This window comes from Chiloscyllium punctatum, chromosome 25, assembly GCF_047496795.1.
Source record: "Chiloscyllium punctatum isolate Juve2018m chromosome 25, sChiPun1.3, whole genome shotgun sequence".
Lineage (NCBI taxonomy): Eukaryota > Metazoa > Chordata > Chondrichthyes > Orectolobiformes > Hemiscylliidae > Chiloscyllium > Chiloscyllium punctatum.
In genome coordinates, this window is record NC_092763.1 from 43522226 (window position 1) to 43545286 (window position 23061).

The 23061-nt window shown below is 44.7% G+C and overlaps 1 protein-coding gene across 5 annotated transcripts in view; it reads left to right on the forward strand.

Annotated features, from left to right (window-relative positions):
- Window positions 1-23061, forward strand: part of taf1 (TAF1 RNA polymerase II, TATA box binding protein (TBP)-associated factor) — a 172676-nt gene that overhangs the window by 25643 nt on the left and 123972 nt on the right. For all 5 annotated transcript variants that reach the window (XM_072595164.1, XM_072595163.1, XM_072595165.1 and 2 more), the window contains 2 exons: window positions 14056-14268; window positions 18799-19035. In XM_072595164.1, coding sequence (XP_072451265.1) covers window positions 14056-14268; window positions 18799-19035 — 450 coding nt within the window. The remainder of the gene's footprint in view (window positions 1-14055; window positions 14269-18798; window positions 19036-23061) is intronic.

Consider the following 23061-nt stretch of genomic DNA (forward strand, 5'->3'; position numbering starts at 1 on the left):
CTATGGGCCAGCCAACTCTGTATCCAGACAGCAAAATTTCCTTGTATCCCGTGCCCCCTTACTTTCTGAATGAGCCTACCATTTGGAACGCCTTGCCAAAATCCATATACACTATATCCAGCCACCTTTGTAGGGATGGAAGAAAATTATGCAGTGGGTGACTCGCTCGTAGTGGTCCAGTTTAGAAGTGAAGTGCCACACACAATCCTTGAGTATTGACTGGTTTATTTGGGAGCTCACAGGATAAACAAGTCAACCGGATGGTCACAAGTCACTCTGATGAGATACAGAGAGTTGCGTGATTATATAGGTTACCATCGTTTAATAATCAGCAAATGGTTAATTGCCGGATAATGAGCAAGCTCGGCACCTTGCCCAATCATTAGCTTCGTTCACGTAATGTCTGGACAGTGTCAGTTTGTAGCTGATAAGCAGATGTTAGTTTTCAATAGGTCCATGCAAGGAAATAATTAGTTTATCAGGTATTAATCCAGCTGCAAGGCGAACCCTCTTAGCTGGGTATGGGAAACAGGCTTTTAGCAAACAGGCATCAAACGAGATTCAAAATGGATTCCAGGCTTTTAATATGTGAAAAAATGGCAGCCACAAATCTAACAATTCACCCACAATTCCTTTTTTCACCAAATCAGGAGGGCAGTTCAGAAAAGCGGGCAAAAGGAGGATCGTAGATGGACGCGGGGGTGGGGGTTGTTAGGTGGTGGGGGCTCAGAGTCGTCCAAGTAACTGTCAGAGTCAGGGTCATCAGGCTCGAGGGAATAAGAATCATGAAAATCATCCATTGGTGGGGGAATGTCGGGAATGGGGATCTGAATAAGTTGGGATGAGGTTGAGACCTTTGGCAGCAGTAGGAAGCCAAAACGGGCACAACAGTGTTTGAGGAACATGATAATAAGTGCAAGCAGAATGAAAACGGCAATGACTATCGCAAGACCCTGGAGGAGGGTATTAGCCCAAGAATCAGACCACCCACCCATTCAATCGGGGAGTAGTATCATGGAGGGAGGAGGCTGCCCTACGAATGTGTGCGGTAATGTTAGTAACATCCTCACTGGAGCCTGGGATGTAGGTACAACAATTAGAGCTGATAAGGGCACAAGTGTCTCTTTTCTTAATAGGTAGTTGAGGGCCATGTGATTTTGGAGGGCGATAGTATAGATGGCAACCATCTCTACATTGAGCTGGTCAAAGGCCAAAGACGTGGCATTGGCAATCTCTACCAGAGTGGCAGCAATCCGTCAAATCTCAACCTCAAGTTGGAGAGTGGCATAGGGAGGAAAGAAGATAGATAAAAGGTGCTGAAAGGTTGTGAGCGCCCTCTTGCTGTGAGGCATGGAAGTCTCAAAAGGCAAAGAATGGGAGTGGTAAAGGAAAGGGACAGCTTTCGAGTCTAGGAGGCAGGCAGCCAGGGGTAGTCCTTTTGGCCACAAATGAAATAAGTACCATTGAAAACTAATTCTTTTCAAATGACTTGATCATAATGTAGTCCCTAGGTTGGAAAGGATGCATGGGTTCAGTGGTAGGGGCAGCGATGGCTGCATTAATGAGGTCATGATTGTGTATGATAAGCTGAGACAGAGCTTTGTTATAATTAAGGAAACTCCTGTGTCAGGAGCAAGGCCAGATCAGCAGGGAGGTTGGGCGATCTAGACGCAGTACCTGTGGGCCTGCCCAGCAAGACCTCAAAAGGGGTGAGGCCTATTGTCTGGTTAACCTGATTCCAGATTGTGTATAGAGCCAGGGGCAACAAGTCAGGCCAGCCAGGGCAAGCCTTTGTACTGCACAGATTTAGTAAGGACAGTCTTGGTAGTACCATTCAACCTTTCCGCCATTTCCGAGGACTGCTGTTGATAAGGGATATGATGTTTCCAGGTTATCCCCAGAGCCTTACTAATTGCATTGACAATACCTGTAGTGAAGTGAGTGCCCCTATCACTGTCAATGGAGTCCAGGACCCCAAATCTGGGGATGACATCTCTTAACAAGCATTTAACCACCGTTCGAGCATCATCTTACTTGGTGCCAAAAGCCTCAACCCATTTTGAAAACATGTCAACAATCACTCGCAGGAAGTGGAAACCCTGCCTTGTTGGCATGTGTGCAAAATCTATCCAGAGTTGAGCCAATGGGCCTGTAGGGGCCAGGAGGTGGTCTTACTTAACCACTGGTTCAGAGTTGTTGTTCTGCAGGCAAGTGAGACACCGTGATAGCAAAGTGCAAGCAGCTGTTGTGAAATCAGGGGCATACCATGAACACACAAAAGCATGCTGCATTTCCCGCTTCCTAACATGCGCAGCCCCATGGGCAGCTAGGGTAAGGACATGCAGATGAGACTTAGGGCAAATGTTGAGGCCATCAGGATGTCTAAGAAGATGCAGTGAGCGGGATTTTGTGGTGCCCAAATGGGCCCAATGATCCTTCTCGGATTGGGGAGCTGATTGCTGAGTCGTGCGGATGCCCTCAATCAGGTCAGGAGTGACAGGACATTGTCGTATCTTTGGTGTATGCAAAGCCTGCAGAGTAGGATTTGTAGTGGCTATATGGGCCGCCCTGTCAGCAAAAGCATTACCAAAGGTGACAGGATCCCCAGTAGCTGAATGGGTGGTACATTTGTTGACTGATATAGCAGATAGGAGAAGGATGGCTTCCAAAAGATTGTCAATAAGCAGGCCATGTTGTGAGGGCTTCCCCGAAGGAGTGATGAAGCCTCTATGATTCCAGAGGGTGCCAAAATCATGAGCCACTCCAAAAGTGTAGCAGGAGTCTGTATAAATATTGACAGATTTGTCAGTGGCTAGAATGCAGGCGGACAATTCAGCTGCCTGTGCGGAAGTACCATTAGGGAAAGCAGCAGACTCAAGGAATTCAGAGGGCATACCTATTGCATAGCCAGCTAGTAACTGATGTTCAGAGGGTCGAAAGGAGGACCCATCAGTGTTATCTATCAGGGTTGACTAAAGGGTTCTCGGAAAGATAGGGGCAAGGGGTAATGACCTCACGAACAGCATGCAAACATTCATGGTCAGCTGTCAGAGAGTGGTCGTTGGCAGGAAATAAGGTTGCAGGATTTAAGGCTGGGACGCGGTGCAGTGTAAGATTAGAACGGAAAACTAGGATGACTTCATAGCCTATCTGACTGGATGCAGAAAAATGTTGAGTTGCTGCAGAATTTAGCAGCACGGAAACTGAATGTGAAACAAATACTGTGCATGTATGATCCAGCACAAGAGGGGTAGACTTTTCAACCATTACAGAGGCAGCCCCCACGGCTCACAAACATGCTGGCTTTCTCCTCACAACAGTACAGAGTAAAAAGCTACAGGGCGCTGGAGATCTCCATGCGTTTGTGTCAGAATGCCTGAAGCATATCCCTCCTTCTCAGTAACATAAAGCTGGAACGGCTAGGAGTAATCAGGAAGACCCAGCGCAGGCATAGAACTCAGTTTTTTTTTAACTCTTTCAGGTGTCCACTGTACGTTTGTTGGTTGTTTTGGTGAAGACGCCTCCCTGAGAGGCACATCGACCTCACAAAGGTCAGGAATCCAATGCCTACAGTAATTCATCATCCCCAGGAAAGTCATTAGTTAAGTGTAGCAGGGAGAGGGAGACTGGTAATGGAACTGAGACGGTCAAGGGCCAGGGCTCTGGTACCCTGCGAGTGCGCGAAGCCCAGGTAATGCACTTTAGGCTGACAGTGCTGCATCTTGTCAACAGAAACTTTGTGGTCATCCTGTGCCAGGGACTGAAGCAGGGCAACAGTATCTTGCATGCAGGCATCAGCAAAGATGGAGGCAACAAGTAAGTCATCAGTGTCCTGTACGAGGACACTGTTGCGAGACAGTTAAAGGGTTTCGAGTGTCCACTGCACAGTGGAAGCATAGACAGTGGGGCTCTCCATAAACTGTTCAGGAAGCAATGTCCATGTCGACTGGCGGCTGCCCAAAGTAAAGGCAAAAAGGTATTGACTTTCAGGGGATAATTTAATAGAGAAAACGTCAGAGCAGAGGTCAACCATGGAAAAACAAGCAGTGGAGGCAGGAACATTAGTGAGAATAGCATTGGTATCAGGCACCACAGGAGTGTAAATCCTGCCCAAACTTCACTTGTTTGGTTGTCCAGGCTTTGGAACTGACAAGATGGGAGTATTACAGGGGCTCCATGTGAGCACAAGGATACCCTGCTATAGGAGGGAAGTATTGACTTTGTATCCCTTCCAGAGCAGCGGGTGTTAACGTGTACTGATGGACTGACGGCAGGCGAACGCCAGCTTCAAGGTGACGGTATGTGGTGGGGCAGAAAGGACTAACCCGGCCTGGTTAGGGTGGCGTGCCCAAAGTGTGGGCAGCAAGCCCTCCAGGAGCCGTGGGCAATTGTGGGAAGACATGGCCAAGGGGCCCTGAACAGTAAAGGTAGTGGTAACGATGAGAGCAGGAAAACGCACACAGAATCCGTTTGGAAAGTGCATGCAACAACGACAAATCATCATGGATAAGGGGCTCAAGCAGACAGTCCTTGGTGTCCAACATAGCAAAGACCTGTAAAGGTAATGTCAGTCTCTTTATTCAAGTACGAATCCGCAAACGCAGAATATAATGAGTTGGAAGTGCAGCTATACAGTGGAAATCATGAAGGGGACAGGACCCAGTGCAGAAAAGAGGCACAAGGGGATGAATGGGTTCCACGCAACTATGGAGTCAAAAATCGAGTTAATTAACCAAGTGTAGAGGGCAGCTGATGATGGCGGTGGTTAGTCAATCATTCCAGAATGCAGCATAGCTTAGTGAAATTCAGGAATGTCTAATACAAGACCCTGAGGGAAACAGTAGATGGAAGCATTTAGTTTACAGAGGGTCTCATGGCCAAGTAAGGCAACTGGACAAGAGGGGGAGATGATAGCTGAGTCGGGAATGGTGACAGGTCCAACAGTAGTTGGGATAGCATCAGAGAGGGGCTCAACCATGGGTATACTGAGGATACCCACGGTCCGGACAGATTTGGAACTGAAAGGTAGATCCGCAGAGGGAGGTGCAGAAGATGAGTAGCCCCGGAATCCACCAAAACTGGAATGGCACCCCCCCCGCAACCTCATCTCCACTGTCATCATGGGGTTTTCAAATGGGGTTAGGAGAGGTGTATTGAAGCAGCCTGCTGAACCCCCCCCCCCATGGCAGCCCTAAGCATTAGGGGAATGGGGAGAAGGGTCGTATACTTGGTGTCAGTGTTGTGATGCAAATGGCAGCTGTTAAAGCGTGAGCTCCCGTGAAGCAGCCATGTGGCAGTGGCCAAACTGACCACAAGACCAGCATTTGCCAAATTTCCTATCTGGTCGAAATGAACTTTGTGATTGAGAAAGTGTACTTTCTAAACACGGATAAGCCTCTCTGTTGCGCTTAGTGTCAAAAAGACTGTGTCTGTCCATGTTATTAAGGGTAGTGAGTGTATCTTTCCAAGTGGCAATCTGCCAAGTAAGGTTCTGGGCTTTGTAAATCTGAGCGTGATGTGGCAAGAGGCAATTGATAAGGGTCTAGACTGTGAGTTTTTCATTGTTCTCTATAGGGATGCCAGCTGAATTCTCCCATGTGTCCCTAAAACGAATTAAAAAAAATTAGGGACAGTTTCAGTTGTCTTCTGCAGACAGTAAGTGACCTCAGCAAAGTCACTCTGCTGTCTAGCAGTATTCATGATGGCATCCTTAACACATCTACCCAGCTAGTCAGACTGCTCTTCAGCAGTGGCCCAGTGTATGGAGGGAAAATCAATGGAGCACTTAATAGTAGCCCAACAGGAACCGTAAGCCAGTTGAAGTAAAGTTTGCGCATCATGTGGAAGGCAATTATAAATGCTGCAAATTTTGAAAGGCCAATTATAGAAAGGAACAGGACACTTAATGGGATATGGGGCATCCTGTAGCATACCGTGGATCTCAGCATGGGTCCAGTGCTTGTCAAGCGGTGTATTACCTATCATAATTCAGGGCAACCGTGGCGCGAGATGACTATGAACATCCGAGAAGCCGCCTCCCTCGGAATCAGCGTGCTGTTGTCGCTGTTTTAAATGGATATTGTAGTGGTGCCCAGAGGTAGTAGAGGCAGGCGCCTGCTGCAGTGAAGCATCAGATGCAGGCAGAGGCGATGTTGCAGCGGCACCACCCTCATGGGGACGATGTCCGAGCAGTGTAGAAGCACTGCCGGCTGCAGCGTCACTTGTCCTCTGTTGCGAGTCACAACAAAGGCACTGATCTCATCCATTAAAGATTCAGGTTCGGGAGTTGCAATTGGGATTTTAGGGTATTGTGAAGAATAGGGCGGGGGTGCAGTGGGAACAGACGCGGGAGAAGGAGGATTTCCAGAGGGTTGGTGGTGATCCTAAATCTTGGGAGTACGGTGCCAAGTAAAAATCTTGCTTAATTTAAATGAACCTGTGTGAGGCCAATTTCCATGGAACCACCCATACAAATCAATGGTAAAAGGAATAACGTAATGACTGTCACCCATCTCCCTCCAAACAGTGTTGACTGGTGAACCCAGAGATACGAGCAGTTCTCCTACCTCATTCTTGCACTTGACGTATTTACCATGGTGCTGCTGTTACCTCATCCTGCTGAGAAGTGACGCCCTTCTCAGTAGGATGAGGTAGCCTCGTTCCCAGGGGCAGCCCATCACCGGCGATCTTTGAAAGTTGCGATCCCATTGTTGTGTACGTCAGTCAAACAGAGCAAACAAAGCAAAGCAAAAAGTGAAGCAAGCCAAGCCAAAAGACAGAGACAACAGAGAAGCTGAGACAGACAACAAATATTGGGATCCTGATCAATCTCTCAAAGCGGACCTGGCCAACTTAATTACAAAGTCCAGTGCGGTCTCCTTCAACCCAATCTTGCCTCAGCATCTCACAGCCCATAGCTACAAGGGAACCCAGCTCCCTTCTCAGCTTGTTGGCTCAGAGGGAAATGGCCACAGCTGCCCATGGAAACTTCTGGAGCAATTCTAACAATTAATCTCTATCACCAAAGCCCAACTGGTTCATGGCTCAAGGTTCACCAAAATAAAACTCAATCTCTATGGGATCACTAAGGACCAGTAAACTAAAACTAGTCGCCTCTATCACCACAGTCTGACTGGTTCATGGCTTGTAGATACTAAACTAAAACTAGCCTCTATTGCCACAGCCCAATCCCACTCACTCCAGCTCGTGGCTCAAAGTTCACCCACCCGCAGTAGCAACTTTTCCTCTCCCCTCTTGTCGCAATATCTGCAAACTCAGGGAGGCACTCAACAGGATAGGAGAAAATATTTAACAGGTTCCATGACACCTTGTGACGTAGAAGTCCTGCTGGTTATGCTAATTATTGGGGATGAAAGAATATTATGCAGTAGGTGACTAAGTTGAAGATTTAGAGGTGAAGTGCCACACACAAACCTTAAGTATTGACCGGTTTAATTGTGAGCTCACGGGGAGGGACAAGTCGACCGAATGGTCAGAGTCACTCCGACAAGAGAGTTGCGTGATTATATAGGTTACAATTGTTTAACAATTAGCAAACTGTTAGTTGCAGGATAATGAGCAAGCTCGGCACCTTGCCCAGTCATTAGCTTCAAGGAGAAAGTGAGGACTGCAGATGCTGGACATCAGAGCTAAAAATGTGTTGCTGGAAAAGCGCAGCAGGTCAGGCAGCATCCAAGGAGCAGGAGAATCGACATTTCGGGCATGAGCCCTTCTTCAGGAATGAGGAAAATGTGTCCAGCAGGCTAAGATAAAACGTAGGGAGGAGGGACTTGGGGGAGGGGCGTTGGAAATGCGATAGGTGGAAGGAGGTCAAGGTGAGGGTGATAGGCCGGAATGGGGGTGGGAGCGGAGAGGTCAGGAAGAAGATTGCAGGTTAGGAAGGTGGTGCTGAGTTTGAGGGTTGGGACTGAGATAAGGTGGGGGGAGGGGAAATGAGGAAACTGGAGAAATCTGAGTTCATCCCTTGTGGTTGGAGGGTTCCTAGGCGGAAGATGAGGCGCTCTTCCTCCAGCCGTTGTGTTGCTATGGTCTGGCGATGGAGGAGTCCAAGGACCTGCATGTCTTTGGTGGAGTGGGAGGGGGAGTTGAAGTGTTGAGCCATGGGGTGGTTGGGTTGGTTGGCCTTCTTCTGCTGCCTTCGCCTCCGCGCCTACTTTTCAACCAGGATTCTCGCCCACCCTCTGACGACCCCTTCTCCCACCTCAAACACACCCCATCCACCTGGACAACCTGTGCTGGCCTCTTACCTGCCCTCAATCTCTTCATAGCCAACTGCCGCCGTGACATTAACCACCTCAACCTCTCTACCGCTCTCACCTACTCCAACCTTTCACCCTTGGAACGTGCAGCCCTCCACTCACTCCGTTCCAACCCCAACCTCACTATCAAACCGGCAGACAAGGGAGGCACGGTAGTAGTTTGGCGCACCGACCTTTACACCGCTGAGGCTAAACGCCAGCTCGCGGACACCTCCTCCTACTGTCCCCTTGACCATGACCCCACCTCCCACCACCAAACCATCATCTCCCAGACCATCCATAACCTCATCACTTCAGGGGATCTCCCATCCACCGCCTCCAACTTCATAGTCCCACAACCTCGCACCGCCCGTTTCTACCTCCTACCCAAAATCCACAAACCTGACTGCCCCGGCCAACCCATTGTCTCAGCCTGCTCCTGCCCCACCGAACTCATCTCTGCATACCTCGACACAGTCCTGTCCCCCTTAGTCCAAGAACTCCCCACCTACTTTCGGGACACCGCCCACGCCCTCCACCTCCTCCATGATTTTCGCTTCCCCGGTCCCCAATGCCTTATCTTCACCATGGACATCCAGTCCCTGTACACCTCCATCCCCCATCACGAAGGACTCAAAGCCCTCTACTACTTCCATTCCCGCCGTACCAACCAGTACCCTTCCACTGACACCCTCCTTCGACTGACTGAACTGGTCCTCACCCTGAACAACTTCTCTTTCAAATCCTCCCACTTCCTCCAAACCAAAGGAGTAGCCATGGGCACCCGCATGGGCCCCAGCTATGCCTGCCTCTTCGTAGGATATGTGGAACAGTCCATCTTCTGCAGCTACACTGGCACCACCCCCCACCTTTTCCTCCGCTACATCGATGACTGTATCGGCGCTGCCTCGTGCTCCCACGAGGAGGTTGAACAGTTCATCCACTTTACCAACACCTTCCACCCTGACCTCAAATTTACCTGGACCGTCTCAGACTCCTCCCTCCCCTTCCTAGACCTTTCCATTTCTATCTCGGGTGACTGAATCAACACGGACATTTACTATAAACCGACCGACTCCCACAGCTACCTAGACTACACCTCCTCCCACCCTGCCCCCTGTAAAAATGCTATCCCATATTCCCAATTCCTTCGTTTCCGCCGCATCTGTTCCCAGGAGGACCAGTTCCATTACCGTAGAACCCAGATGGCCTCATTCTTCAAAGACCGCAATTTCCCCCCAGACGTGGTCGACAATACCCTCCACCGCATCTCCTCAACTTCCCGCTCCTCTGCCCTTGAGCCCCGCCCCTCCAATCGTCACCAGGACAGAACCCCACTGGTCCTCACCTACCACCCCACCAACCTCCATATACATCGTATCATCCGTCGTCATTTCTGCCACCTCCAAACGGACCCCACCACCAGGGATATATTTCCCTCCCCTCCCCTATCAGCGTTCCGAAAAGATCACTCCCTCCGTGACTCCCTCGTCAGGTCCACACCCCCCACCAACCCAACCTCCACTCCTGGCACCTTCCCCTGCAACCGCAAGAAATGCAAAATTTGCATCCACACCTCCCCCCCCTTACTTCCCTCCAAGGCCCCAAGGGATCCTTCCATATCTGCCACAAATTCACCTGCACCTCCACACACATCATTTACTGCATACGCTGCACCCGATGTGGCCTCCTCTATATTGGGGAGACAGGCTGCCTACTTGCGGAACGTTTCAGAGAACACCTCTGGGACACCCGGACCAACCAACCCAACCACCCCGTGGCTCAACACTTCAACTCCCCCTCCCACTCCACCAAGGACATGCAGGATCTTAGACTCCTCCATCGCCAGACCATAGCAACACGACGGCTGGAGGAAGAGCGCCTCATCTTCTGCGTAGGAACCCTTCAACCACAAGGGATGAACTCAGATTTCTCCAGTTTCCTCATTTCCCCTCTCCTCGCCTTGTCTCAGTCCCAACCTTCGAACTCAACACCACCTTCCTAACCTGCAATCTTCTTCCTGACCTCTCCGCCCCCACCCCCACTCTGGCCTATCACCCTCAACTTGACCTCCTTCCACCTATCGCATTTCCAACGCCCCTCCCCCAAGTCCCTCCTCCCTACGTTTTATCTTAGCCTGCCGGACACACTTTCCTCATTCCTGAAGAAGGGCTCATGCCAAAAACATCGATTCTCCTGCTCCTTGGATTCTGCCTGACCTGCTGTGCTTTTCCAGCAACACATTTTCAGCAGTCATTAGCTTCAGTCACATAATGTCTGGACAGTGTCGGTTAGTCGCTGATAAGCAGGTTTAGTATATGTTAGGTCCATGCAAAGAGAAGAATAGCCATATGCAAGGAAAGAATTTGTTTTATCAGGTATCAGTGCAGCTGCAAGGCCAACCATCTTAGCTGGGTACGGGAAATACAGGCTTTTAGCAAGCAGGCATCAAGATGAGATTCAAAATGGATTCCAGGTTTTTAATATGTGACAAAATGGCAGCCACAAATCTAACAATTCTCCCACAACCTTCATCGACATGCTTTGTCACGTCCTCAAAGAATTCGTAAGATTTGTGAGGCATGACCTGCCCCTCTCAAAGCCATGCTGACTATCTCTAATCAAACTATGGTTTTCCAAGTAATCATAAATCCGGTCACTCAGAATTCTCTCCAGTACTTTGCCCACCACTGACTGATTGGTCTGTAATTCCCAGGATTATCCCTATTCCATTTCTTGAACAAGTGAATAACATTTGCCAACATCCAGTCATTTCGTACTATCCCAGTAGACAGTGAGGATGCAAAGATCATTGCCAAAGACGCAACAATCTCTTCCCTCGCTTCCTTTAGAAACCTAGTGTATATCCCATCTGGCCCAGGGGATTTATCTATCCTTACGTTTTTCAAAATTTTCAACACATCATCCTCCTCAACATCAACCTGTTCTAGCATATCACTTTGTTTCATGCTAACCTCAGAAATGTCAAGGTTCTTCTCAGTAGTGAATACTGAAGCAAAGTATTCATTAAGGACTTTCTCTATCTCTTCTGACTCCAGGTGACGTTCCCTCCACTATCCTTGATTGGCCCTACCCTCACTCTGGCCATTCTCTTGTTTCTCATGTATATGTAGAATGCCTTAAGATTTTCCTTAATCCTTCAGGTAAAGCTTTTTTATGCCCAAGTTTAGCTCTCCTAAGTCCTGGATGTAGGTTTACTCGCTGAGCTGGAACGTTCATTTCCAAATGTTTCGTCACCCTACTTGGTAACATCTTCAGTGGGTCTCAGGTGAAGCACTGCTGATAATTCCTGCTTTCTATTTATATGTTTGTGTTTTTTTGGGTTGGTGATGTCATTTCCTGTGGTGAAGTCACTTCCTGTACTTTTTCTGAGGGGGTGATAGATGGGGTCTAACTCTGTGTTTGTTGATAGAGTTTTGGTTGGAATGACATGCTTCTAGGAATTCTCGTGCATGTCTTTGTTTGGCTTGTCCTAGGATGGATGTGTTGTCCCAGTCAATGTGGTGTCCTTCCTTATCTATATGTAAGGATACTAGTGAGAGAGGGTCATGTTGATTTGTGGCTAGTTGGTATTCATGTATCCTGGTGGCTAGTTTTCTACCTGTTTGTCCAATGTAGTGTTTGTTGCAGTCCTTGCACGGTATTTTGTAAATGACATGAGGTTTGCTTGTTGTCTATGTAAACTTTTTCTAGTTCATTAGCTGCTGTTTTAGTGTGGATGTGCATGTCCACAGGTCACTGAAGGTGGTAGTGCAGGTACATAATGTAATAAAAGAGGCCTCTGGCGTACTTGCCTTCATTGGAAGAGGCATTGAGTAAAAGGACAGGCAAGTGATGCTGCAGTTTTATAGAACTTTAGTTAGGCCACACTTTAAATATTGCATATCTTTCTGGTCACCACACTACCAGAAGGATGTGGATGCTTTGGAGAGGAGGGTACAGGTAAAGTTTATAAGGATATTGCTTAGTATGGGGATTTTAGATATGTAAAAAAGATGGCTAGTCTGAGTTTGTTTCACTGGAACACAGGAGGTTGAAGAGCGACCTGATAGAAGTTTATAAGATTATGAATGGCATGGATAGAGTGGAAAGGATGAGGCCTTTTCCCAGGGTGGAGGGGTCAATTACCTGAGGACGTAGGTTCAAGTGCGGGGGAGTTTAAAAGAGAAACGTGAGGCAAATTTTGCACACACAGGGTGGCAAGTGCCTGGAATGCGCTGCCAGAGGAGGTGGTGGAAGCAGACCCAATAGCAGCATTCAAGAAGCATCTGGGAAAATACATGAATAGGAAGGGAATAGAGGGATGTGGAGGCAGTTTTAATATGGAAGGGCAAAATGTGTCAGTGCAGGCTTGGAGGGCCGAAGGGCCTGTACATATGCTGTATTGTTCTTTGTTCTTTGAACCTGCGAAGACACAGTTTCTGTTAGCTTCATTTGCTTTCAAGCTGTGGATAGCTCCAATAAACACGATTTTTAAACTGCAGCTTTCTGACAACTCCCATTGATTCAATTTAGTATTGTTCTAATCTTGATCCATGGTTGAAAAATAAAGATAACAGAGAGACATGGCTGTTACAGTCGCAGATATACAATTTCTAAAAATAATGAACATAACCACAATGTGAACCTAACAATATGACTAACATGGGGTTTCATTTAATCTCCATCAATGTTCCTGACTAATTTTTGTTACTTATCAAACAACATATTGCTTAATGCCACGAGAGATCTGCTTTTGCTATGTCACCATCATGTTCTGGGTGAGGTTCCCAGGCAGGATACCCAAAATGCTCAACTACTGGGTGAGGAGTGATGAACAGGCTTTCCTTATGTACTCATCCATCCCCTCAGTTGGTTACAGCAATGTTAGTTTGAAAAGGATTCCTTCTTGTGGATACTGTTCTCCCAGACTCAAGTTAATTAATGTTTTAAAAGGAGCCAATTCAATCAGGTTGTTTTGAATTAACAAAACATAAGATACTCAATTATTTAGTACGAGAAGAATTAGTAACACAGAAAAAGCACATTAGAAATAAGAGATGGGTCCCAAAAGAAAAGAAAACTAAATTAAAATATTAGCTGATCAATTGCTAAATTATTTATGAAAAGCAGATAAGATGATTTGGGCACTATTAGGTTGCACCATTAGTGTTGATGTTGGCAGTTGAACAGCTTTTTGAGATTATTGTTCTTGACGGTTGATTGAAGTTTGGTTTCACATAGGGCTTTGGCAGGCATTGAATTTATATTCGCAGGTGTCTGTAGCAGTTCTTTTTAAAAACAATACATTATGGAATTAAAAGTCAAGAAAACGTCTTTCGATATTTTAGAGTTTTAATCCATTGACGCAGCAGCTATAATCTATTCAGTAGAAAAATGGCACTTTAAAAATCTGATTTGTATTTTAAGTATGCTGTTATTAATAAGCAAAATGCTGTGTTTTAAGCCATAGCTTACAGACCACTGTGACCAGGGCCTTTCAGCTGCTCTTTGTTTTCTACTTTTTTCACTTCAAGTCACAAGTAAGGCCTATTGTTGATGATGTAGGTCAAATATTTTAGCTAATAATTTCCTGGAAACCCTTAGTTTGTTATTGGTGCATACTATTCATTATGGTATGGTATAGATTGTGTTGCTTTAATATTTGCAGTTTCTTTGACATGTTGCCATACATTTGGAGGGTATTATCTGATCTCCAGTTCTTTGGAGATCTGGTTGTGATGGTTTGGTAAGGATGCAACAGATAATTAATTAATTTAATTCCCTTATCTTTTAGGTGTTACGTTTTTTGCGTCTCTTTGGACCTGGAAAGAACATTCCATCGGTTTGGCGAAGTGCAAGAAGAAAAAGAAAAAAGAAACATCGGGAACCTCAACCTGAGGCTTCTGTACAAGAAGGGGAGGGAGATGAAACAAAAGAACAAAAATCTGGCTGGGACTATCATTATGCTGCGCCACCACCACCTGAACAATGTCTCTCTGATGATGAGGTATGTCTTGGGTCACGTATAGGAGGAGAGAAATGAGTGAAGGACAGAGGTTTCAAAAATATTATTATGTTGTTCAGTTACACCATATACAAGTGTCCCTGATTTGCGAACACTTGCCCTTATGAATTTGTTTGTAATTTTAAAGATCTGACATATAAATGTTTCCTGTACTTATGAACTGCTATTTCATGTTGACCTGCGTTGTGCTCCAACTTGCATACAAATTGACTTATGAATGGACTGAAGAATTTAACCTATTTGCAACCCAGGGACTGTTTGTAATATTATATAATCAACTTCCTGAGTACAAACCTGAACTAAATTGATGTTTATTTGCAGAGCATCCCACACAACACTATGGGGTACAGTGGGGTACCGCAGGGATCCGTGCTGGGACCGCAGCTTTTTACAATATATGTAAATGATATAGAAGATGGTATCAGCAATAACATTAGCAAATTTGCTGATGACACAAAGCTAGGTGGTAGGGTGAAATGTGATGAGGATGTTAGGGGATTACAGGGTGACCTGGACAAGTTAGGTGAGTGGGCAGATGCATGGCAGATGCAGTTTAATGTGGATAAATGTCTGGTTATCCACTTTGGTGGCAAGAACAGGAAGGCAGATTACTACCTCAATGGTATCAAATTAGGTAAAGGGGCTGTTCAGAGAGATCTGGGTGTTCTTGTCCACCAGTCAATGAAGGCAAGCATGCAGGTACAGCAGGTCGTGAAGAAGGCTAATAGCATGCTGGCCTTCATAACAAGAGGGATCGAGTATAGAAGCAAAGAGGTGCTTCTGCAGCTGTACAGGGCCCTGGTGAGACCACACCTGGAGTACTGTGTACAGTTCTGGTCTCCAAATTTGAGGAAAGACATTCTGGCTATTGAGGGTGTGCAGCGTAGGTTCACGAGGTCAATTCCTGGAATGGCAGGATTGCCTTACACTGAAAGACTGAAGCGACTGGGCTTGTATACCCTTGAGTTTAGAAGACTGAGAGGGGATCTGATTGAAACGTATAGGATTATGAAAGGACTGGACACTCTGGCAGGAGGGAACATATTTCCGTTGATGGGGGAGTGCCGAACCAGAGGACACAACTTAAAAATACGGGGTAGACCATTTAGGACAGAGATGAGGAGAAACTACTTCACCCAGAGAGTGGTGGCTGTGTGGAATGCTCTGCCCCAGAGGGCAGTGGAGGCCCAGTCTCTGAATTCTTTTAAGAAAGAATTGGATAGAGCTCTTAAAGATAGTGGAGTCAAGGGGTATGGAGATAAGGCTGGAACAGGATACTGATTAGGAATGATCAGCCATGATCATATTGAATGGCAGTGCAGGCTCGAAGGGCAGAATGGCCTACTCCTGCATCTATTGTCTATTGTCTATTGAAAGCAGAGGGGATCCATATTATGCAGCCTATCTCTCCCTATGATATGCCTCAGATTTAAGTGGCTATCACAGCATTGTAGACCTGATAATTCCCATAATTGGAATCTAAACAACAAATGGAAAAAGTAAAATTTATAAATTTATACTTTTTTGAACATGTGTTGTAATTTAGGAAAATGTGACTGGCATACCAGAAAACAGGAAGATAATGTACAATAAGACGCATTTCAGTATTTTTGGTTGAGATGCCAATGTTAGCCAGGTTACTAAAGAGAGCTCACCTTCTCCTCTTTGACCAATATCATGGTAGCAGATGCAAGCATCTGAATGGGCACGTACCATTTTGATTAACGCAGAACTGTCTCAGCACTGTACTGATGTATCAGCTCAGACTATTTTCTCCGCAGTAGGGTCTGAATTCACTTCTTCATACTGTCAAGCCTAGTATACTTAAACTGACATACTGATTAAAATGGAAACAAAATACTTAACCTGTAATACCTGTGCAGACAGTGACTTTTTTCTTTTTCTTTTTTTCTCACTGTTCTGTGAGAGAGACAAAGATCACTTGAATGTCCCAGAATCCATTTAAAACAGAAACGAAAAAAATATGGAATTGTATTATCCAGTGACTCAAGAATCTAAGGAACACAAATTTATGGGTCCTTGTATGTTTGTGCAATGTCTTTCCTGCATAAAGGAAAAGGCACCATGTTATGAATCATAAAGCACAGTGCAAGTTTTTGTTTTCAGTTCCACTAATGGCATTGCATTGTTCTAGCAGTTTCTAACTAGCTTGAAATACTTAAATACATACTCCAGATGATGCAAGTATAAAGTGCATTACAAAAGAGGCACCAGGGAGCCAGATCAGATTATAGTAGCTAGAATGGGATGATTTTTAGATGGGGTGATCTTTGATCGGGGCGACTTTTCAGTCGGGCTTGGTGCAAGATAGATCTACCAGAATTTTCTGTGACCTCCAAATGGTGAGTAGGTTAGCCTTAAGACCATTAAAAGTACTGAGTTTGGAAAATCCAAATTTATAATCCAGGCTGAAAGGAGCAATAGAGATTAAATTCACAAGACTGAGGAAGGAAATGTTAGAGTTTATTATTTAGGGTGAGATTGTGGAGTAGTTGGAAGTGCATGGTAAAATAGGGTGGAGTCAGCACAGCAATTTGTCAGCATTCTTTGAGGAGGTAGCAAGCAAGTTAGACAGTAGTGAGTCAGTGGATGTGATCCAGAGGGCCTTTAACAAGGTGCTGTGCAGGAGACTGCCAACTAAAATAAGAGCTGATAGTATTTGGGGCAATGTATTTGTATGTATAAAGAATTGGCTGACTGACAGAGGTAGAGAGTAGATTTAAAGGGGTCTATTTCAGGATGGCAGCTGGTGGCTAGTGGAATTCTGCAGCGTCAGTGTTGGGACCACACCTATTCCTGTTATGCATGAACAATTTGGGTGATGGAACTGAGGACATTGTTGCTAAGTTTACAGATGACACAAAGATAGGTGTAAGGGGAGATAATGTTGAGGAAGTGGGAAGGCTGCAGAAGGATTTGGACATGTTAAGAAGGTGGACAAAGAAGTAGCAGATGGAATACAATTTGGAAAGTTTGATTAGAATTTTTGATTAGAATTCCTACAGTGTGGAAACAGGCCATTTGGCCCAACAAGTCAACACCAGCCCGCTGAAGAGTAACCCACCCACACTCATTCCCCTAACCTATATTTACCCCTGACCCATGCACCTAGCACTATGGGCAATTTAGCATGGCCAATTCACCTGACCTGCACATCTTTAGACTGTGGGAGGAAACGGGAGCACCCGAAGGAAACCCACACGGCCACGGGGAGAAAGTGCAAACTCCACACAGACATTTGCCTGAGGTGAGAATTGAACCCAGGTCACTGGGACTGTGAGGCAGCAGTGCTAACCACTGAGTCACCATGCCACCCTAAATTTGAAGTTATATATTTTACTAGGAAGAATAGAAGTGTGGGCTATTTTCTAAATGGGGAAAGCCTTTGGAAATCTGAGGTGCAAAGGCTCTTGGGCGTCCCAGTTCAGGATTCTCTTATGGTTAACAGAGAGGTTCAGTTGGCAATCAGGAAAGCAAATGCAATGTTGGCATTCGTTTGAGGACTAGAATATGAGAATAGAAAAATACTGTTGAGTCCTGTACAAGACTCTCTTCAGACTGCATTTGGAATATTGTGAGCAGGTTTGGGTTCTATATCAAAGGAAAGAGGTGCTAGTGTTGGAAGGGGTCTAGAAGATGTTTACAAGAATAATCCTGAGGATGAAGGGCTTTTATCACATGAGGAGCTGTTGAGGATTCTGTACTTGGTGTTTAGAAGGATAGGGGTGTAGGGGGGAGGTGGAGGGGAGATAGAAAATCTAATTGAAACTTAAAGAATACTGAGAGGCCTGAATGGAGTAGAGGTGGTGATAGGTGTCATTTCCACTTTTGGAGACTAGTACCGGAGGACACAGCATCAGAATAAAGGAACTGAAATGAAAAGGAATTTCTTCAGTTAGAGGGTGTTGACTCTGGAATTTAATGCTGCAGAGGGCTGTGGAGGCCAAACCACTGAGTATTTTTAAGACAGGTATAGAAAGGTTCTTCATTTGTAAGGAGATCAAAGGTTATGGGGAGAAAGAAGGAGAATGGGGATGAAAATCATGTTAGCCATGATCGAATGGCAGAGCTGACTCGAGGAGTTTAATTCTCCTCCTATATCTTACAGTCTTATTGGAAAAGATAAGGATACTTCAGTCAGAAACCTGGTGCAACTGTAGACTTGAGGATTTAAAAGAATAGAGATGGAATACAATGAGTTGCACGTTTCAGAATCTTGTACTGATTATTTGAATTTTCTCACCTAATTTGAGTGTTACCAGATGAAATGGACATAGATACCTGCCTCCTCACCTAAGTCCTGAGGGCAGATGTCCAAGTCAAACAACTACTGATGAAATATGCAGGAAACTGGATCAAGGTGGCGTATGACCTGACAATAAGCCAAGGACCTGCCTGAGGGCAGTACACATCTGAATGAATGAATACTTAAGTAAAAATGTGTTATTTATAGCAAAATATTTTGCCATTAACTGTCCTTACTACCATCAGATTACAATGATGGCTCCTGTGGAGTCCAAGTTCTCTCAATCCACGGGTGATGCTGATAATATAACGGACATGAGACCAAAAGTTGCAGAATGGCGCTACGGACCTGCACAACTTTGGTATGATATGCTGGGAGTGCCAGAGGATGGCGAGGGATTTGATTATGGTTTCAAACTGAAAGCAACAAGGGAGGAAGAGCAGATGCTAGAGGAAGAAGTTACTTGCATGGTGGAGGTCCAGGTGAGTAAAGTTAAATTATTTGGAAAATTTCTGTGGACTCGTTAAAATGTATTGATTGCCCTTGTTTTCCCTTTCCTTTCAAGTAGGTGTGGGTTTTCTGTGTAATTATTTCAAACAGTGGGCTAGATTTTCCATTATATTGTCAATGACTGACAATTTAGTCCTGAAATTTGTCTGAAAATGTTTGTTTGGGAGTATGGAAATTGAGTATTGCTGAAAAAAGACATGTTTTGTTGAAGGCCACCTAAACCAGCCACCATTGTGTGAATGACTATCTCCATTAAGTGACAATTTAACCACTGTCTCTTGACTTTTACTATTATTGAAAGCCCCGCTGCCAGCATCCTTGGGGTTACCATTGACCAAATGCTCAACTAGACAGGTACAAAAATACGTTGGCTACAAGAACAGGACAGAAGCTAGGAATACCACAGTGAGTAACTTGCCTCCTGATTCCTCAAAGCCTGTCCAACATCTACAATGTACAAATTAGGAGTGTAATGTAATACTCACAACTTGCCTAGTTGAGTGCAGCTCCAACATACTGAAGACCTTGACACCACCCACAACAAAACAACCTTGTTTGGCACCACATCTATAAGCATCCACTCCCTCCACTGATGCTTAGTAGCAGCAGTGTTTACTGTCTAGAAAATGCACTTCAGAAATGAACGAAGAATCCTCAGACAGCGCCTTCCAAACCCATGGACACAACCACCTAAAACCATAAACATAGGAACAGAGGTTTATAAAACCATGAGGGGCATGGATAGAGTAAATAGACAAGATTGTCTCCCTGACATGGGGGAGTCCAGAACTAGAGGGCATAGATTTTGGGTGAGAGGGGAAAGATTTAAAATGGACCTTAGGGACAACCTTTTCACACAGAGGATGGTGCGTACACAGAATGAGCTGTCAGAGGAAGTCGTGGAAACTGGTACAATTGCAACATTTAAAAGGCATCTAATGGGTATATGAATAGGAAGGATTCAGAGGGATATGGGCCAAGTATGAGCAAATGAGACTAGATTAACTTAGGATAGTTGGTTGGCATTGACTGAAGGGTCTGCTTCCATGCTGTACATCTCTATGACTCTATAACCACCACCTCCAAGTTCTCCTCCTAGCTAGTCACCATCTTGACTTGGAATTATATTGCTGTTGCTGGATTAGAATCCTGGAATTTCCTCCTTCAGAGTACTGTGGATCTACCTACAGCACAGGGACTGCAGTGGTTCAATAAGGCAGATCATACTACCTTCTCAAAGGAAATTGGAACAGGCAATTTATGCTGATCACCAAGTGATGCCCAAATCCCACAAGTGAATACTTTAAAAAAAAATGCTGGAGAATATCCTCTTTACTTGCACAGTGTTGGTGTCCTTAATCAATACTGTCAACCCTCTCCTTTTATTTCTTTTATCTTTCCTGAAGTTCTTGAGCTAGATCTCTGTTATAATCACAACATCATATTTCTAGATTTGCAACTTTCCCAGTCTTATTTACCACATTATGCATTCACATTCATACCTGGATTTAGACTTTGTTCCTTGCTTTTCTCTGACTGTAGTTGTTAATGTTTTGATATTCCAGTGTTATCTGTTTCTCTTAGTGTACTATGCACTTTGGTGTTCATTTCTGTTGTTATCACATGGTTCCTACCCTTTTGTTGAGGAAGCTTAAAGTTTTACCAATAGCATGAGCAAAACTGCCTGCAAGGAGCTCAGTCCTGGTTGTTTTGAAGTCCAAATTGTCTAGTTGTATAGGCTCTGTCTCCTTAGAACTAGTCCTAGTACCCCTGAATCTAACGCCCTTCCTCCTGCATCATTTTTCCAGCCATACATGAATCTATCTTATTCATCCATTTCTATACTGATTTGAGCGGGACACTGGGAGTAATCTTAAGATTATGAGCTTTAAGGTCTTGTTGGTTAATTTTCTACTGAGATCCCCAGATTCTGACTGTTAGACTTCATTCTTTTTTTCTGTGTTTTTGGTACCAATGTAGACCATGACTATTTGTTCTTCACCCTTACTCCCCAGGGTGCTCCATGGCCACTCATTGACATCTTCTTGAGGCATCTTGCTGAAGTATTTTTTTGTTAAAGCTATTTTGAAGAACTCTCTGAGACTGATAGTTCAGTGATAATTCAAATAATGGTGTTCCCATCTGTCAGTCTTCTTGGGAAATGTGCTGACAGCCTTTTTTGTATCCCCAGTCAGTTCCATGGTGACTTCTTATTTTCAGAAAGATTCTATATAAGAACATAAGCAATTTGAGCCAAAAACAGTTGTAAGGCCCGTGAGCTGAATTTGCCATTCATTTCGATCATACCTGATATGATCTTGGGCAGAATTCCATTTTTATGCTGTTACCTTGCACCATACAAATTATTTAATAAATTGTTTCCAAAGCAGAATGGTTTCTAACGGCGGATGTACATATGCCCTTTCATGAGTTTTTGTAAGATATAATGAGATAATTTGATCACGGTATCCAGTATTACACAAAATAGATTTGATATGCCCTGTTTTACATAAAGCTGACAGGGTGGCCAGGTGAATAAGGTCCAATTCACCATGTTGCCAAAAGATGGATCTCACATGTGGAACTTTAGAAATCCCAATGTACACATTGACTGGTAAATGTTGACTTTGGGTAAATAGTAATTAAGCACCTTTTATCCAACTTCATATCTAAATTGAGGAAAGGGAGCTCATTTGATTTCTTCATTTCGTTGGTAAATTTACATTCAGGTTGAGTTTATGATCACTTGTTTGTCACACTAAAAGCTGTACACTGAGGTAACCTGTTTCCTCACTGTTCTAAATTATCTCCATTCTTCAGGAGAAACTACCATTTATCTGACTTCTACAAACTGAAAATGAAAGCTTTCTAGGCTCTAGGTTTCTTTCCTTGAAATTAAAAGAAAATCCTGAGCATTTATAAACTGAAAGTGAACTAATACTTTTCAATGTTTGCTCTGCTCATAAAAGTCTTCCAGTGGTTCCATTGTCATCCCAGGAACACACCCTCCCAAACTTCTAAAAATAAATGATGGCTCCAGAAACACAGGCAAGTAAAGTAAACCTCTCATATATTCAGACCAAAATCCCTGCCACTTGTTTTAACACTCAACTCCAAAATAAATGGCTATATATATATATATTATGAATCCTACATCTTAAATGACACTATCTTTTCTATTACCTAAGAGCTTAAATTTCCCCATTGCTTTTATCATGGCAGTGCCTTGATGACTTATAGTCAACTTAGCGATCAGTCTGCCACCTTTTCTCCTGTCGTATCAGTTTTGTGATTATTTGAAATTTGGCACCATTGGATTTGTCCTCTTGAATGAAAGATTAAATGTTGTCACAATGTACCCCTCTTTTCAGTAATATTCAATGTTTAAAATGTATACTGTGCAATAACAATATCATACTCTGAAGAGTTCGTAACCTCCCATTGCAATGAACAATATCACAATCATAGAGTCATAAGCACGGAAACAAACCTTTTGGTCCAATTTGTTCACCCTGACCAGACTACTTGCTAAAGACTACTCTTGCTAAACTCTTCCTATTCAAATACCCATCCAAATACATTTTTAATGTCTGGTGGAGCAGAATCAAATAGCTGAGTACTTGTTCTGCTAATTTGTATATTTGTATGAATGTTGTGTTTCTGTTTGCCGAGCTGGGAATTTGTGTTGCAGACGTTTTGTCCCCTGTCTTGGGGACATCCTCAGTGCTTGGGAGCCTCCTGTGAACCGCTTCTTTGATCTTTCCTCTGCCACTTGTAGTGGTTTGAATCTGCTGCTTCTGGTTGTCAGTTGCAGCTGTCCGTTGCAGTGGTTGGTATATTGGGTCCAGGTTGATGTGCTTGTTGATTGAATCTGTGGATGAGTGCCATGCGTCTAGGAATTCCCTGGCTGTTCTCTGTTTGGCTTGTCCGATAATAGTAGTGTTGTCCCAGTCAAATTCATGTTGCTTGTCATCTGCGTGTGTGGCTACTAAGGATAG